Source organism: Pelodiscus sinensis, chromosome 12 (assembly GCF_049634645.1).
Source record: "Pelodiscus sinensis isolate JC-2024 chromosome 12, ASM4963464v1, whole genome shotgun sequence".
In the NCBI taxonomy this organism is placed as follows: Eukaryota; Metazoa; Chordata; order Testudines; family Trionychidae; genus Pelodiscus; species Pelodiscus sinensis.
In genome coordinates, this window is record NC_134722.1 from 11,658,442 (window position 1) to 11,677,429 (window position 18,988).

An 18,988-nucleotide genomic window follows, 5' to 3' on the forward strand; every position below is an offset into this window, starting at 1 on the left:
CATTGGCAATAGATGAATGTGGGACTTTTCTACTGACATTCTTTTGGCTTCGTATGTCTTTCAGGTGCCATAAATTATGTGAAATCATTGCAATAGTACTGACAATTAAAATATACAAAAACTTTTGGTTATGCTATTTTAGCTATTCATACCCTATATAATCTACAGTTATTTTAAAAACCCTACTCAATTTTCTTCTCATGTTTCAAAATAGTAAGGCACTATTTCACAGTAAAAGGCACCAGTATTTCTAACTTTTAAGTTTATAAATACATATTCTAATTAAACCTAATAAAAAGTGTGATCTCCTCTTGAAAATGAGATAGAGCTAGGAAAACTAGGAGATATGGTTTTCGTTCTTCTTTGCTGTCAGAGGTTAAGTGAGGGGGGATGACAGTTACACCACCAGGCAAGCTCTCTGGCCTTGTTTGCACTAAACTACTGTATTGCATACCGGCCAATGCAAGCATCTTGTTAAGGTTAGTAGGTGTGTGCAACCATTCTCGTGTTTGGTGGTTTACTCTAAATAAATTGCACAAAAGATTAAGCAAACATGTCAAATATTTGTCAGAGTAATATATTAATTTGCATGGGTTTTAATTGCACTAAAATGATGACAGTTAAGTCTAATATTGTTTCACTGTGAAAATAAATGAAGGAATATCCTCCTTCATTACAGCATAGAGGCCTAATTCAGGTATTTTGGGGAAGATTTTGATAACTTTCTTCTGATACTAGTTTTAATCAGAATACCACAAATAGCTCCTGTGCTTTCAGTGGGACTGCTCACGTAATAAAAATATTACCCATCTTGAATAAGAGATCAGAATCTTGTTCTTTGGGAGTGGTTGGCTGGTTGTAGAGTCTCTATAAATAGTCTTGTGGCAACTATCCAGTCTTAACCCACAGAAATTAGTAATTTTTTCCATTTTGGATTATTGCTTCAATCTACCCTTTAAAATAGGGAGAATCTGAAATTTACTGCTGCTGAAAGCTCTCTGTTTCTGCCTAAATGTGCGCTGTCCTGTTTCAAACGTTAAGTGGGGATTGTTTAGTAAACATTTTGATATTACAGGTTGGACCTCCCTGGTTTGACATCCTCGGGAGCTGACTAGTCCCGATCAAGTGGATTTACTGGACCAGGGGAAGTCCCTCCCCTCCTGGCCTGTGCTAAAACAGTGCTGCTCCACCCCCTCCTCCACTAGGGCTGCTGCCTGCCCTGCTGCTGCCTGGCCAGGCCTCTCTCCCTGGGCTGGAGATCACCAGCTCACACTTTTGCTTCCAGGGTCAGAGCTCTGAGACCTTGGCCGGGGCTGGAGCTTGGCAGCCAAAGCTCTGCTGCCAGGGCAGCACAGCCAGGGTCAGAGATTCCTGGCTGCTGCTGGGGCAGGAGCTGTACAGCAGTTGCCAGCCCCCTGCTACTGCCCAGGTGCTTGGGCCAGATCTCCCTGCTGCAGTGCCACCTTCCCCTCCAAGGCTCCCGGCTGAGTTGCTGGCCCCTGTGCCATGCTTCTACCCCTTAGCCAGATTCCCCATACCTGGTCTCTGTGTTGCAGGACCAGAGAGTCTCAGTTAAGGGAGGTACAACCTGTATGATAGTTCTAACTCTGCCCTCATGGGAACTTGAACAGTTCAGTGGGCATTATCGTCCCAAACTACTTATTATGTTGTGTGACCCGCATCTTCCCTAATTTAGCTTATTAAACACAAGAGGTGAGTTTTCATTCACAACTTAGGTAATCAGACCAATTTCTCTAGAAGCCCCTTAGAAGATAAGATCCAGTACTGAAGGACATACTTCATTAATTTCCATACAAGTTTTGCTTTGAATTTAGGAACAGATAATTGCTATTGAAGACAGTCATTTACCACAAAAGTTTGTTTCATTTGTGTTGCTTGCTCATTATTTTAAAGTCCTAGTCCACCAGAATCTGTTATTGAAGTTCTCCCTTAATACTATTTGACCATAGTATGCTCTCTTCTAAATCTTCAATTCCTGTGCACTCTAAATTCTTGAATCTGTGATGAGGGAGCCTTGCCTAGAATAGCTTCAAGTTCTTAAATTGGAATGGAGAGTCTGCATTTCCTCCGAATTCTGCAGCCTCATTTGTCTGTGCAGACTAAATGATCTAGATATTGCAGGGGCCTACCGTTTTTCTCAGCCAATTTAATTAAAAGCAGTTGGATTATAGCCAGGTACTTAATAACTAAAACCAGGTTAGGAAGTTCCTCTCTCCCCCATATCAGCTGCAGCATTATCAAAGGAGGTTGCCAATAAAATGATAGCTGCTCACGTTTAATAGGCAAGTAGAAGTAAAACCAAAACACATTTTTATCTAGACAGTGCATAATCCTAATGTCTGGATTTTGTAATCTTTTAAAAAATGAAAATAGCAGGCAGGTGAAAAGGGTGGGAGAGAAGAAAATGAGCTCCCCTTTTGGCTTGTTCTGCTTAGAGGTGTGTAAACTGATTTGACTAATAAGCTTTGGCCAGAAAATACTGTTGTATTGTTGGAATTGTTAATTTGCTTTCATCTTACAATTTTATATTGTATAGGTTGGCACAGTCTTACAGCATTATCCATGAACTTTGGAAAGAACTTTATTTGAATATGCTCTTCTACTTGAGCTCCTGGGCAACAGTAATTTTAATGGGGTCACTGCCTGTCTAAGCTATTAAAGGATTAAAAGTAATGACACTAAAATGATGCAAAGGATATATATATATATATATATATATATATATATATATATATATATATATTTTTTTTTTCAGAATGCATTCTTAGTTTGACTGAAAAACAATTTATCCTTAGGTAGAGAAGGACTTAATTGTTTCAGCTTTGTAAATAACTATGACAAGAGAGGTGTTGGCACATTCTTTGAGTTTCTGCTGTGAAGAAAAAATATTTATCAAACAGTTCCGTCATAAGGAAATGTTTTTTCTCCTTAAAATTTAATAATATGAGTATCTTACTTTTGGAATTTTAGATTTAACTGACTTTGCACTCTGACTAAGTCACTGATAGCTCTGCCAACATTTAACTAAATTGTTTACTTCTTTGTAGCTGAACTCAATATTCTTAAAAGGGATAACTTGAATTGGGCAGCCTGGCTATATTTTTCCACAGAACTCAATTGAATATATTTCAGTGATGACCAAAACACGTCTACTGTACTAAGTTCGTGTTTGCTGAGTGGATGCTGTCAAGCATGCTTTTTGTGCAGTGTTACCTTGGACACTTTTGAAAAGTAAACTATTGTTGTGCCAAGGGAGAGCTTTAAAAAGGCTTGTATTTCTTGCAGCTATTAACTGTAGAACATAGGGTTTTACAAGCATGTCACTATTATGAGAGTAACACCCATATTGGAAAAACTCAATTTCTATAACTTGACCAAAAGATGACATTTTTTTCAAGTTGGGAATTTAATTTCACTTGTATAGTGTCCATTGCTGGCAATGTATATGCTTCAACTTGAGGGAGTTTAAATAAGCATAATAGCTTTCAGTGAATTTGAAATCCACTGATTTTTATACAGATAGTGGATTCCAAAATCTCAACAAAGTATACTTTGAAATGTAAGGAGAATCTCAGAATTCAAGAAGTTGTCATGAATGTAATCAGTCTCTAGAGAAAATAAAAGATTCCGTTGTATATGAAAGGTCACATAAAAGTTTAGTTGAGAGCGGTCTTAGCTATCATGACAATGCATTTATTTCAAATGTTTCTTCAAATTTGATAAATACAGGTTGAACCTCTCTAGTCTGGCACCCTTGGGACCAAACTGGTGCCAAACCAGAGAATTTGCTAAACCATGGGAGGTCAATATTGTCTAGCAGCATTACCAACACTTCCGCTGCTTACTGGATCTTAGAAGAAATTTAGGGATAATTAAGAGCTGAATAACAGCACAGACCACTGAGAGCCAGCACTGGTGGCTGTAAACAAACTTAATGGGACCACAAGAAATTTGGCCACACCCATGATAAGTGAACATCTGGCTAACTGAAATCATGCTGGATCATGGATGTTGCTGGACTAGAGAGATTCAACCTAGGAATGTTAAATATTGGTTAATTGAATAGTCTAGTAACCTCATTAATTCTTACTGGTCAGTTGACTATTCTATAGTCCCTGGGGCCGGAGTTGGCAGCCAGTGTGCTGTGGCCTCACGCTGAGCTGCTGCCTCTACCTCGCGGTGCCAGGCAGGAGCTGGTCTGTGAAGAGAGCCCATTTAAAAACCAGCTCCCCTCAGAGACTCACTGTCTGTCACCCTGTGCTGCTGCCTCTGATACAGAGGCAGGAAGGGGAGGGAAGGTCTGAGCTCCAGGACCCAGCGTGAGCCAGAACTGAGCCAGGCTGCCTGCCCGCCCAGCTCCTAATACAATTTAAATGCAGAGCTGCAGCAGGGGTAGATCCCGGACACATCGCAAGACAGGACTGAGCCAAGCTGTGACTAAAGAATATACCTTATTTTTTATTCCTCAGCAGTATCCATTTAATTGGATAAGCCATTTCTGTCTATAATATGAAGTCATGATTCCAGATTTAGCTCATTCTCTGAATCTGTAAAAATAAGTTGACTTCATAATCTACTGTAGATTTGCTGACTAAATCTGATGTCTTTCCAGTTACCTTATCTGTTCTCATCAATTTCATGTCCAGTCTGAGACATTTTAAATACTTCTAACTTCCCACAAATGTTTGTTCCATGTGAAATAACATTCTTAGGGATGTAAGCGACTCAGCTTGTCAATCCCCCCCCCCCCCCCGTCTCTATCAGAGAGAGGCAGCAAGTGAGGGGGAAGCCAGCTTAAAAGCTGGTTCCGCTTCCCCTGCATTGTATTTTCAGGGGGCTAGAGGAGGCAGATACGTAGTGGGGACCGGGCACAAGCATAACGGGGGATATGGTGGCTCCTAATACATTTAAAAAGCACAAGTGCAGCAGTGGGGACCAGGCGCAAGCTGGGACAACTGATTCCCGGCTTGCGCCTTGTCCTCCCTGCTATGCTTTCAGCCTTTTAAATGTATTAAGAGTCTGGCGGCTCCCAGGCTCAGAAGCTAACCCCTCTGTGGCTCTGCAGTTCCCCTTTGCCCTTATAAACTAATCAACTAGTCAATGGAAATTCCGTTGATTAGCTGATTAAATACCATTTAACATCCCTAAACATTCTTTCAGGGTTGTTTCTCTACATTATCTTCAAGTCTGTTGTCATGCCACTCTTTGCTATTTTTGTAACTTGCCTTTGCTGTTCTCTTTCTCAGCTGGGCTTGCAGATGGTATACTTACAAGTCTTAAGAGTAGAATTCATTACTGCTTGTCCAAATGAAGTCCCTGGCAGGATGCTGCCCCAGAAAAGCAGTATCTCAAGTGCTCATACAGAGCAGACATAGTCTCTCTCATGGGAGTAGAGGTGTTTGTCTCTCTCACACCCAGTGTGCAACTGTTCAATCCCTTTTTGCCTTTACAGCAAGAAGCATGACCCTTCCTTTTGATTATCCTGCAGATGGATAAAAAACCTGGCACTAATTTGGTAGGATACATACATAGATACATCCAGGTCTTTCTTGCAGCTGTAATGGAACCCTTCCTTTTCTTTGAATTAACATTCATTTATGACTACAGCCTTTTCATATTATAGTGAAGCTGAAACATTACGTATTTAGAAGTTAACAAGATATTTTGTATGATTGGTCTTATTTGACAAGTAAATCTAATTGCTAGTGGAAGAGAGGGGGAAAATAATCCTGTTTTTTATCTTGCTTTCACTCCTAAGTTTCCAGAGCATGTGGCGTATTATAAAATAAAATAATACTGTCGGTGTGTCTATACTTTCTTGCAGCTCTTCTACACAATTTCTCCTGGAGAAATTCTGCACTGCTGTAGGATGCAGAATTTCTTGTTTGCCCCACAGAAATTCTGGTTGCCATTAGAGGCCTTTAGACTCTGCAGAGCCCAGCTTTCTGTGAGTGCCCAGTCTAGCAAGGCTGAAGGCTGTGTGCTCTTTGGTCTTCATTCTCCTAGGAGGCAAGAGGACTGAGAGATCCACTCAGCTCTGGCAAAGGGTGAGGAAAGGCAGGAGCTGCACCATGCCATGTCCCCTGGGAAGATAGCTGGAGAGGAGAAAAGGCTTTAGGAGTGCTGGAGTCTGAACTGGGGATGCCTTGTTGCTGGGGTCTGGGGTCCTCACACCGCCCCTCTACGACCCCAAAACTGGCACTGAGTTGTTTCTTTAACTCTATCCCTGGGGGATTTTTGTTTTGTTTTGCTGTTTTCTGGTTTGACATACTCGTAAACAAATATTTTGAAATCAATTACAAAAATAATTGAAACTGGAGTGATTATATTATGATATCTTTGACAAAATATGCAGAATTTTTCAGAATTTTTAATTTTTTGGTGCAGAATTCTCCCGTGAGTTACAAATAGAATGACCTTTCCAAGCTGGTCCATAAGGCCACTGCCATTCTTTCCTCAAAACCTCTCCTGAAGACTCAATCCTTGCATGGTATCTAAAAGAAAAAAAAATCCCGTATTTTATTTACATCTCTAAAAATCTCTTTGTTAGTCCTTCATGCTGTACACTAGCCTTCACCAAATAAGCATGTAATCTTATTGATGTTTCCCCATTCTTCTCTGTCTGCTTTTTAATTATCCTTATTGGAAGTTATTGCTCTATGCCTGAGATTACCTTTAATATTAATGTTTCACTCAAAAATATATACAGACATACAAAAATAAGAATCCTTGATGAAGTTTGGTAATGTATTTTGTACCATATTAAAAAAAAAATCTACAGTGGCTAATAGCTGAACATTTTTTTCCAAAGCCTTATGTTTTATACTTAAAATGTAATAATTGCAAAATAATGATTGGATTTCTAAATGGGCAGGTATAGTGGTACAGAAGCTCTGAAATATTTGGTCTGAGACAAGAGCTTCTGCACGGTAATATTTCTGTGCTACTTCATAAGAAACAGTTTAACTCTTTCTCAGACTGGGAAAAATGGCAGCTAACATGAAAAGATTTTAGCCAGAGAAGTGTAATATATGTTTTTAATTCTTCTGATTCAGGAAGGCTAAAGCCTCTGGAAGATAATCAGTGTCCTTGTGCTTACTTTATATATGCACATACATGTTTGCACTTTGCACTGTATTTCTGTACTTGTAAAATATTGTGTAGCTTGACATATTGCAAACTGTCTAATACTGTTACACTGCACTACCATGCTAAAGCTAGTTTATATCCCTGTACAGGCTTAATTTATGTGCTAAATATTAGCTCTTTTATAATGATGAGGTAACTTGTAATGTCCAGTTCAAAACATAAAGAGGCTGAGTTAAAGATAACAATAGCAGTCATGTCATGACCTGTGAGTTTTATTACCGGTGTGTATGAAGGTGTTCAGGCACAAATGGTATAATTTCCTACCAAGCATATTATACTTAAAAAAATTGCAGGGTGGGGGGCAATCAGCGAGGGTTGGATATTGGGGTGTGATTCACAATGAGGATAACATAATTTCTTTAGCAAAATAAGTTATGGATACGGGGGGAGGAGTTGTAACAACACACTTATCTGAAATATTTTCAGATTTCTTCCCTTCCACTAAATATGGCTCTGTGGAAATATTATTCCAAACTTATTGAATTAATTCTGTCAGCTAAATTTCTTAGACACCCTATGAACCAAATATTTATATGAAAGGAAGAGATGTTAAGTGACAGTGTGTGTGAATGAACTACAAAATCTTAAATGCATTGCAGAATATTCATGTTGAGTAGATAACTGGCAGCAGTTCATCTTTCAGTGCACTTTGAGAAGAATGGAGTAGTCCTGCTGTGAGAGTGCACACAAAAATCCAAGTGCAAATATAGAGTTATATACAGTTATGAGTTAAATAAAATCTGTACCAATGAAAATGTTCTCTTTAAACAAGGTTTGTTTGTAGTAGAGTACAAACAGGGAAGTGAGGGCTTGTCACTTGCAATTGCTGTGTGTGTGGTGTCATCTGATGTCTTCTATCAACTATGGAGAGAGGTATAAACTAACTAATTATAGCACTGTTACAGAGAAGTGTCTGTCAGCACCTTCATTAACCCCTTCCTATTTTTCAGAGTTTTTCACTCAGAAATGTGTAACTCTGGCTGACATTTCACATATGCATTAATGGTATCCCACCCTACATATGTATAAAATCATTGTTTCCTTATAAGTTACCGGAATGCAAATAAAAGAATCTGCTACAATTTAAATGAGAAGCAAGTGTCTGGTTTCTATTTTGAATACAGTTGAGTCAGAACCTTTTCTACATAGTTTTACAAAAATCAGCTACTAATTGCTAACCTGATTTATTGAAAACATTCAACATGATCTCTGTATACTACAGACATACAGGCTAGTGTATGTATGCCAAACATTAGCATATATACTCTTTATTAAAATGCCGTGCTCTTTATAGCATCTACATACTGCATAGCATGGCTAAGCAAGTTGGGGCATAAAAGGAGTTACAGCGAAGACCAGTCTTTTTAGAACCATCCCAGTGTACCAAACTCTCCTTGTACTGTTTTCTGCTTTACAATTTATTTTGCAACTGGTGTGTTCCACACAAGATGGACCAAGCAGACTCAGTCCAACCTGTAGGTGCAAGTATTTTTTGCAGTTTTTCAGTAATTTGGGTGTCTTGTGTACTATTTTACTGCCAGACTTCTTGGTACTGTTATCTTGATGATCATTGTGTGATAACAGCACTTTCAGTAGGCGCAGGCACACTTTTGTATAATATTCTTTGGCCGATGTGACATTGTTTCAAAAAGTATTGCCTTTTAAACACCACCCTTTCATAGTAGATACTTGACTGACTTGGCGAGGTAGCTATAAACAGCCAATCAGAACAAAGACCATTAGTTTTCACTTCAGTATCTTAGAAATGGGATAAGATTTAGATATATATTGGACCTTAGAAATTACAGTGATTTGACTTCTAAGTAGAATGAATGTAGTCTCAAGTCATGGGTTTGGTGTTAAGGCTGATCTGAACAGTAGGTTGGAGAGACTCTTCTCTGCTCTTTGGGTCTGTGTTCACTTCTGTAGTACCAGTCTCTGTATAGCAACTGCAGATATTTTGGATATAAACAGACTGTAGGTAGCCAACATGGCATGCAATTTGATCTGAATCTCTGGTTCTGGACTTCACCCTCCTAAAGCTGTGAAGAAGAAGCAATTCACACTGTGCCTTATCCTGGGGATTGAGCACATCTCCTCCACAATGCTTGTAAACCTCTGTAGTTGGAAAAATCTGTTCCACAGACTTTCATACACACGAGCAGTTCCACTGAAGCTAGCGATACTATTTGGTGAGTAAAGGTTACAGAATTGGCCTCCAGGTTAATAAGTACATGCTTTAAATATATTGCCAACAACCCATGCATTGGACTTCAATTTATAGATCTTATTTAAGAGTTCTATCCTGCAGTGATCTGAGTGCCATTTGGCCCATGTTGAACTCCCAGTAAAGCAAATAGAAGGGTAAGCATCTTCAAAGTTTGGGCCATAGAGTCAATTCTCTTGAAACTCAGCACACTTTATAAAACAATCCATTCCAAAGCAAGAGAGGACGTGAAAGGAAGAACAGAATGCACTATAGATTGCAAATAAATTTCTACAAAGCTCTAATGCTTTTCCAGTAGAACTTCTACATTATATGATGTGGTAAATTGTGTTTTCTCTTCTATAACTACTTAGCACAGCGTTTTGAAATTTTTTGGCCACTGCAATGATCTTGACCGAGAGATGCGGAAGTGCTTAAAGAAGGAGGTAAGATGCTATCGTAAAGTGTAACTGAAATATTTCATTTGCCAACTTTATATTAAAGTGGATAGAAACAATGTCGTTGATTTTCATCTACAGTACAGTTTATTACAGAGGTCTGTGCATGGAAAATTGTATATGCACTGTGAGATACAAGATTGGACTCCTCTGCAAGGATGCAGAATCAAAGCCCTCTCAATCTTGACAGTGAACCCTTGTGGACAGATCTGAGCTCATGCAGAACCCTGCTGAAGCCAGCAGAGTGCCATAAGGGTATAAATTAGGGATGTTAAATATCCGTTAATTGAATAGTTGAATTCTTATCAGTTAGTCGACTAGTCTATAGTCCCCGGGCAGCCCCTGTCCGGGGGGGAGAGGTCTGAGCTCCCAGACATGGCACGAGCCAGAATTGAGCCGGGCTGCCTGCCCGCCTGGCTCCTAATACACTTTAAATGCAGATATGGGTAGGTCCAGGACCCAGTGCAAGTCAGGATTAAGCTGGGCTGCTGGCTAGCCTGCTGAAAAATTTACTGGCAACGGGTCAGGGGGAAATGTGTGTAGTCTATAGTATTAACCTATAAGCTTTTGCTTATCGATTAATCGTTTAATCAACTACACTGTTACATCCCTAGTATAAATGTCCATCTTTGTGGCTCCAGTTGCAAGATGGTGGCATACCTTTGATAGTTTTCCAGTTAAATTTAGACTCTGATATTCTATAGAGCACTACTTAAAATAACCATTGAGTAAAATTTAGAATATTATTCATTCTTCCATGAAATTGAATCAGTAATTATCTGCGTTCTATCTTGCTACTCTTACTTTGGATTAGCAGCAGTGCTGTTAAATAGTCCAGAAGTGCATTATGTACTTTTTGATTCACAAACAATTCTGTATATCACCCAGAAAGGTCTCTTTTATTAACACTTGTTTGGCAATTACACTGTTAGCTGTTTGCTTTGTGTTTTAAAGCTTGACAGTATGTTGGTCCCTCTTCAGCAGAAATGTTAATGCAGCTCCTAATGCACATTAACACAGAACTCCCTGTGACATCAAGTTCAAAAGAAATAGTGCCTCTTCCACTCAAATGGTTTTTTTTAAACCAATAGCAGGAGCCTTTTCTAGAGAGACTCAAAAGTAGGCAGATATATAAAATGTCTCTTTTTCCTCTCACATCTCTAACAAAACAAAATGCTTCCAAACAAAAATTAATATTCCACAGCTTGTCCCTGTTTTTCTGTTTTTTGTTTTTAAATAAAGCAAATTGTCTTGGTCATTACTGTTTCGTGTTGTATAAGGCAGCAGTTCTCTTATACGTTGTATAAGGCAGCAGTGGGCCGCGGCAAACTGCCAGGCTATGCTAATGAATTCCGGCGACTGGGGCTCCCCACACAGCAGCAGGGTGAGTGGCGCGGCAGGTAGCCAGGTGTGCTGCAGCTGGAGCGGGGGACGCAGTGAGGCTGTCCCTATGGGACAGGGGCCCCAGTTCCAGCTCTGACAGCTGCTACAGTCTCTTCTGACTCTCTTTCCTCACCCCAGACGGTCACCACCAGGCTCTGGTTGGTCCGGGCTGTGATCTAATTTTCCCTAAGTGTCCCTGGTTGGCTGGGAATGTTGTAGCATTTGTCTGCTCAAGAGGTAGGTTGGCTCATTCCCCTGCCTGGAGCAGCAAAGATCTCTGCCTCCCCCTGGTCTGACTGCACAGCTGTGCCCAGCCACTAGTGACTTACTACTTGTCCTCTAGCAAAAGTTACCGGAGCCTTGTGGGAGGCGTCTGCGTCAGCAGCCGATCCAGCCTTCCATGCTCTGGCATGGGGACTTCAGACAAAGTAAGAGTCAAAGGCTAGTTGCTATTGGCAGTATGTTACCTTGTTTCCCTAGGGATTGTTCTAGGTGGGTCTACAGACTCCCAGCTGTAAGCAGGGCTGGGTTTCAATGGGGAGTCATCACTGTAAGCGCAATACTTCATAGGGTTTGCTACATGATGCAGCCCTAAATCAGTCATAATGGTGGCTTAAATTCCTCCTCCCATACATTTCTAAGTAGAACGAAATATTTGTTATTTAAAGTTAATACATTGCCTTACAAATAACTGGCTACAGTCAGTGCTGTATTAACCATTGTCCTGCATCCCTTCAACTGCTCTAGCCCAAGGAACAGCTGGGTAGAGGCAAGACATTTGAACTTTATATGTGTGATGGGTGGTTTATGGCAGGGGCTTGAGTACCTAGAAACTTTGAGTGCCCCCAAAAGCTATGGGTAGAAATACCAAGCCACTAGCTCAGGATCAGGTATGGACATTTCAGCATGAGTAAATGGGAGTCTGATAAGCCAGAAACCAAACACTAGTATTAAAGAAAATGATTATTTAAAAAAAAAAAAAACTTTAGAAGTGGAGTCAACGAGACTTTAGTCACATTTTAATAGTATTGTTAGTGCTACCACCTGGAATTTCTTCTGTTTTCATTGCCCAGAAATGATTTTTCTCTGAGGAAAATGTTTTCTATCTTGGGGACTTCTCATGCATAGGAAACAAGGGAAATCAGGGTTCAAGGAATCCAAAAAGCAAGTCACTTCCTTGATTTTGACATGCACTGTACATTTATTTTTATTATTCCAATATCTGCATTTTGTATATTTGAAGAACTCCTTATTATATTTGCATTACAATTCAAGAATTCACCATCTTTATTTCTCAGATAAAATCTGCATGACTAGCCCAACCTTGTCAGCCTGGAATCCACAAAGCTGTCACTCATGCATGCATGCATGCTGCAGTTTCAATTTTTCCACTGTCTGGATGCTGCTGACATGAGGGTTAAAAGTCCAGTGCCCCTTCCTGTGCATCATTAATGTTTTTGACAGGAAAGCACTGTTCATATTTTTGGTTGTGTGCATACAGGAGCAATGTAAAATAACATGTAATAACTAAACATTTTGATTAATATGCAAATAAATTAATTGCCATAATGAATATGCAAATGCTTAAGTGCAAGTCTGCCAAAAGTTTGAGTGAGTTTGCCAGTCCACGCTATGAAAAAAGGTTGAGAACCACTGATATAAGGCAAATACCAAGTTCTTTCTTTCTGAGCACTACTTCACATGAATTATTGGCTTTAGTGAACTCTTCAGAGAGTTACAGAATTGAGCCTAACGTGATTACTTATAGCATTCCTACTCAGAACTCTGCTCATTACAAAGAAAAGAAAGAAAAATTAAATCATAGTGAAGCACCAACTTTCCTGTAGCTAGGGTTGAGAAGCTCTTTTTGTTTTTAGGATGAGTCTTAAGTGCTCTAAAATTTGCATGGTTACTTGGCTTGCCTTGAAACTTGACATACCTTATGGATGTGCAGGGTAGGCTACACTGCAGTTAGTCTATAAGGTGCCACAGGACTCCTTGCCGCTAGGGTAGGCTTGTGATTCCAAATTTGGGGACCTTTTTTGTTTATAGGAATTTAGTGTTTCTGTTTGGTTCTCTTGCAACATTAATCATGGAAAGCTTCTTGAATTTCTTTCTATTAACATATGTTGTTGCATTATTGTAACATTATGAATTTCTGTATACTCTTTACAGTTGAGCTTATAAGTAGGGTAAATTTGTAGGCCTAGATGTCACAGCAGGCTTTACTCTGACCTTTACGTTTGTAAAGTCATATCTGGATGAAAGAGAACTGGTTTATTCAGAATTTGTGTGTAAAATGATAAAATGCAAAATTGTGCTTTCTCAAAGTTACATATGCTAGGTTTGTGGCCATCTTCTTAAAATGTGTGTTTGAAAACCATAAAACTCTTCAAATATGCTGATTTCTGCTTTATATTGCAGTTCATTTTTGTAGATGTGGATGTAAATACAGATTTTTATATCTGCGTACGGTTCTACTGAACAGCCAGAATTGTTTGACCTACATGATCAATCTGTGGGAATATCACTTCATTTGCTTGGCACACTTTAAATAAACCTTCTCAAACTATAATACAAAGCCAGTGAAATAAAACTTTTTGAAAAATAAGAACAAAGATTGTTGTAGTGCCCCGATTGGGTCACAGCTAAGAATGCCAAACTCAGGACAGCCTATAAGAAAATGGCAGACATACCCAAAAGTGTTATATTCTACAATTAGATTTTACCAAGCCAGTACAGTAACAAAAGTGTACCTCTGGATCACTACATTAATTTTACAAAGGAGTAACAAAATGCCTCTTTAGCATTTCAACCCTTATCATCTTCTAGACCAATTGTACTCTATGATGTAAGGTTATTAAATAAAAAAAATACCACACAGTAGATTCCTTTAGTCAAAAAGAACAGCCACATACCCGAGGTCAATGAATACTTCAGCATTTCACCAAAAACTGCTGTCATCCACTTCTTAGTAAATCAACCAAAGATTAATTAAGAAAAGAAATGAGTTATTAAAAGATTTAAGTATAAATGTAGAGTGAGTTAGAATCCTTACATAAGTCCACAGAGCTTCACAAAAATGAATTCCGTATGCTTAGCACTCCCCCAGCCAGAGTTCAGGCAGTCTAGAAATAAATCACAAATAGCAGGATTGTTCCCATCATTCAGCATTTGTAGTTGAAAGTAGCTTGGTGAAGGTTATTGCCACCGTATGGGTTTTTCTCTGAGGAAGAATAGGTAATGCAGACAGTTTCTGAGTCTCTCTTGTTAAACCAAAGACCTTTGCTTTGGAATTAGCTACCTACTTCCAGTGTATACACTCATAATTCAGCTACACCAGTTTACACAAAGCAAATGCACTTCTTTGATCTTAAGGCTAATTGAGTATAGGATATAGACAGATGTAGACAGACAAACAATATTATCAGGAGGATTTAATATTGGAAAAAGAATGAATCTCTCATGCAATGCTGGGGCTACAAGGTGTACAGAGTTCCTAAGAGAGATCCTTTAGAGAGCTCTTTGCACATTGTTAGTTTCACAAACCAAAATGTTCAAATCTGAGCGACACAGTGATTGCTGACTTGAATAACTTGTATAATGGCTTTTAGCTACGCTGATTTTTTCACTGCTGCCTGAGGGCTTGTCTACTTTTAAAACACTGCAATGGCACAGCTAGGATAATGCATTTAAGTAGACACTACCGAGGCCAATGAGAGGCATTCTCCCATTGGCATAGGACCTCCACTTCCCCAAGAGCAGTAGCTAGGTCAATAGGAAGAATTCCTCTGTCAACCCAGTGCTATCTACTCAGGGACATAGGTCATCTTAACTACAGTGCTCAACAGGGTATGTATTTTCCTCATCCTTCACCAGTGTTGCAAGAATGACCTAATTTTCTAGTGTTGACCAATGCTGAGTTTTAGAAATTTATATACAATATTATTAATACTTTCTAATTAGGTATTGATAGTCAGTAATTCCCTGTGGATCTGCGCAAACTGGTTCCTGACCCTGCTGCCCCGTGCTGCTGCCTCTGTGTAGAGTCAGCAGTGTGGGGCAGCAGCAGCCCCTGTCTGTGGGGTGCCTGAGCTCCCCACAGACAAGGGCTGCTGCCACGGAGCAGCCTTCCCTGCCCCCTCTCCCCCCACTGGTTCCCCTCTATCAGAGGCAGCAGTGCAGGGGACTGGGGAGGTGGATCCGGAGCTCATGGGGAGTTGGCTTTTAAGGCAGCTCCTCATGGGCACCAGCTCCCACTTCTCCCTCCCGCCTGCCCTTGTTGCCTCTGATACAGAGGCAGCAAGTCAGGGGCAGTGCATGTAGTTAACAAGATTAATGATAAATCCAGTCTTATCAGTTAATTGTGTAGTTGTCTACATTTTGACATCCCTAATCCAGTTGCTTGCATATAGCTGCAAGACTTAAGTAACAGTAAACTGTTTGTTGCTTTTTGAAAGTTAGGAAAGCAATTGCCTGTATCTGTAAAGCATAACACTGACTGCATTTTTCAAAACTGAACACAAAAATAAAAATTAGTTTGGTAGAAAAACAGAAAAGACCCAAGTCAAGTTGGCCAGATTCCTATTAATGCTCCAGATTGTTCCCAAAAGTATATTTGAAAGTATTTTGTCTAGTCCAGCATTAAATCTCTTTAAGTGAAAGCATTTTCATCACTTCTTCAGGAGACTATTGCATGGATGAGTCATTTTTGATTGAGACCTTTGAGGACCTGTTACAATAGTGTTGGCTGAATAATGGAAAGTTTCCTTTGTTCACTTTCTTTAAACTATGCTCCTTTAGTCATCCTTATTAATTTCCCCCCTTTTTTGGTGTTCATGCTTTTCAGATAGTCATAGATCTATCACTTCTGTTTGGTTTTGGAATTGTGCTAAATTATGCTGCTTTGATTTATGAAGAAATTATATCAAATGCCTTTCCACTCTTGTCCAACCCCCCACTCCCATTTTGTGTGCTGGGTACCCATACGCGTACACAGTGTTCAAGGTGTGGTCCTACTTGTGCTGTATTATCATGTCTGGAATGTATTTAAATATGCATGAATGTCCTGAAATAAAATGAACTTGAGACTGGATTATGTGTAGGTTACAAGTGCCTCTCTGAGTTTACTGAGTTCCTGCCAGTTCTGATATTAATCACCAAGACTGCCTGTTGTGGTTATCCAAAACACTGAAGATGGTCAAATCTCTTGTGCATTTATTCCAGACTGCATGAACTTCAGGGGTTCTTCCAGTTTTTCTGATTCAGCTGAGATCAGCAGGTGAACTCAAGAAATTTGGAATTGGATATGTTCATACATCTGGTTGTGATCACTGGATCCTTCAAGCTGGAAACAAGGCTTCAGATGCCCTTGTGGGGCAGTTCTGTTAATATATAGGGTTGCCAGATGGTTTAACCAAAAATACCGACCCCCCCCCAAAAACAACTATTGAGGGAAAAAATTCTATTGAGGGGGGAAAAATAGGGGGGAGACCAAAATTATTGAGGAACACAGTAAGCAGGATACCAAGGCAGGAGCATGGGGTGGCAGCTAGTGTGAGTAGGGAGCCAGCTTAAAAGCCAGCTTCCAGCATGCATCAACCCCTGGGGAGCTGACTGCCGCCCTATGCTGCAGGTGCATGCAACCAATGAAATTTTCAGTAATTACACAATTACCCAATTATCCGCTTTTTAACATCCTTAAATTTGACAGATAATAGCAATGTTTGTTTTTTAAGCATTTTTCTATTCTATTAAATTTTCACAGTTGTAGGAAATTGGGGGAGGGGCAAGTAATTATTTATTGACAGTGTAGTTTGAGATTAAAAAAGTTAAAGCTTTATAACAAAACACCAATTGTGAACATTGTTTGACCAGATACACAAAGTATCTTTAAATCAGATGAATTGTATTTTTGTTACTTTGCCTATCTAACCAGTTATCAATGAAAATATTTTTGTCAACTTGCATGTGTGGCAAAATCAATGTTTCCTGACAATTACCAATAACATTGGAATCCTTCCAATCCTAATTTATAGCCATCATTTGTCTGACAAAATATACCATCAGGAACATAAAGCAGTCTCTCTCTTTGGCTGAGAAATCCATATATATATATATATATATATATATATATATATATATGGATCACAGATACTTAAGTAACAAAGAGGACAACTTCATTATCCCGGAAGGCTCCTCTACTTTCTGGATTTACATCTTACCATTAGGCAGGAATTGTCTGGAGCAGTATACTGATGTGGTGCTTGCACTTTTCACAGATGCATGTCTTAAAATATCTTGATGATCCTAAGTAACCATATTTCTCATTGTGAGATGTCTGGGTAAATAAGTTTCTCTCGTAGGCATGTATGCTGTACTCTTACTAGAATTGTTCAGTTCTAGTACTCATGTCCATCTGAGAGAAGATGTCTTTTGTTATAAAACAGACCCTTTGTTAGTTTTAAAGTAAACCAAGTCAATAAAAACATGAAGTAATGAAAATAATTTGGTCTATGCAAACTTAATTTTTCAAGCCAAAATGTTTCTTTCCCAAATAATAAGTCTATATTGCATTTTAAATTCAGTGATGCAACTTATCTATTATTCATTTATTTTTATCTTCTAGTATCAAGAAAACAGAGCCAAGAGCCGGGCACATGCTGAAGAAGTGCGGCAGAGGCTCATTAATGCTTCAAAACAGTCTGAGATCTGAGCTGTATTGCAGCTGGACAGCTATACATCATGTGGACAGATGGCTAAAAACTAAAGAAACATGCCATTTTGTTCTTGGATATAAAAAGCAATGGACTCAATTGCTAATGTTTGTAATAAAAAATGGCTGAAGTTTATGCTTATTGCTGATAAGATATTTTGGCAAGAGATTTAGCGGACTATATCTGATGTTTCTAGGATTGCCATAGTATAAATAATATTTACATTTGAGGGAAAGCAGGGTTAAATGAAATTAATAAACATAGTCTGTTGTTGGACGCCTAAAACAAGATGAGTTATGAGCTGGGACTTTTAAGTAAAATAAACTTGCTACACAATCTTATTTAATCTTTTTAATGTTGTTCAGTTACAGTGTATGTCTCAAGTGATTGTTCTCTATCTTTAAAAAATATCAGCTTGAAAAAGTCAAAAGACAAACCAATCTTTCTGTAAGCAAACTGTTGTTTTATTCTTTAATCAGAACCAATGCAGTGTTGTGCCTACGTGGGCATGTCCATTTGGATAGCAAACTTGTATACAGGCAGTCCCCGGGTTACGTACAAGATAGGGACTGTAGGTTTGTTCTTAAGTTGAATTAGTATGTAAGTCGGAACTGGTACATACTGTAGGGGAAACTCTAGCCAAACATTTCTCCAGAGCTCAATTTTATTCTCCCACACCTCACTTCCCTCAGTCCTTTATTCTCAAGCTGAGGTGTCTGCTGAGAAAAGCCGCTCCGTGTCTCCCTGGTCTGCTGGGGGGGGCGCTAGCTTTGCGTCTCCCTGGTCTGCTGGGGGGAAGCAGCTTGTGCGGGGTTGCCTCACCCCGTTTGTAAGTAAGGATCCGATGTAAGTCGGATCCATGTAACTCGGGGACTGCCTGTATTGATCCCCTTAGTGGGACAATGGACCTGATATGTCTGGACATCCATGAAAGGTCTGGATAGCGCAGAACACATGCAGTGGGGAAAAGTGCAGGACTTGGAATGTGTTGGGTTTACCCTGCAAATGGTGACTAATGCTGGGGGAAGTCAGAGAGCGATTGATATCTGGCTGGC

The 18,988-nt window shown here is 39.4% G+C and overlaps 1 protein-coding gene across 2 annotated transcripts in view; it reads left to right on the forward strand.

Annotated features, from left to right (window-relative positions):
• CMC2 (C-X9-C motif containing 2) overlaps positions 1-18,274 on the forward strand; it is a 35,296-nt gene extending 17,022 nt beyond the window's left edge. For both annotated transcript variants that reach the window (XM_006122677.4, XM_006122676.4), the window contains 2 exons: positions 9,751-9,822; positions 17,846-18,274. In XM_006122677.4, the coding sequence (XP_006122739.1) occupies positions 9,751-9,822; positions 17,846-17,932 (159 nt within the window). In that variant the 3' untranslated portion in view covers positions 17,933-18,274. The remainder of the gene's footprint in view (positions 1-9,750; positions 9,823-17,845) is intronic.
• Positions 18,275-18,988: the final 714 nt, after the last annotated feature.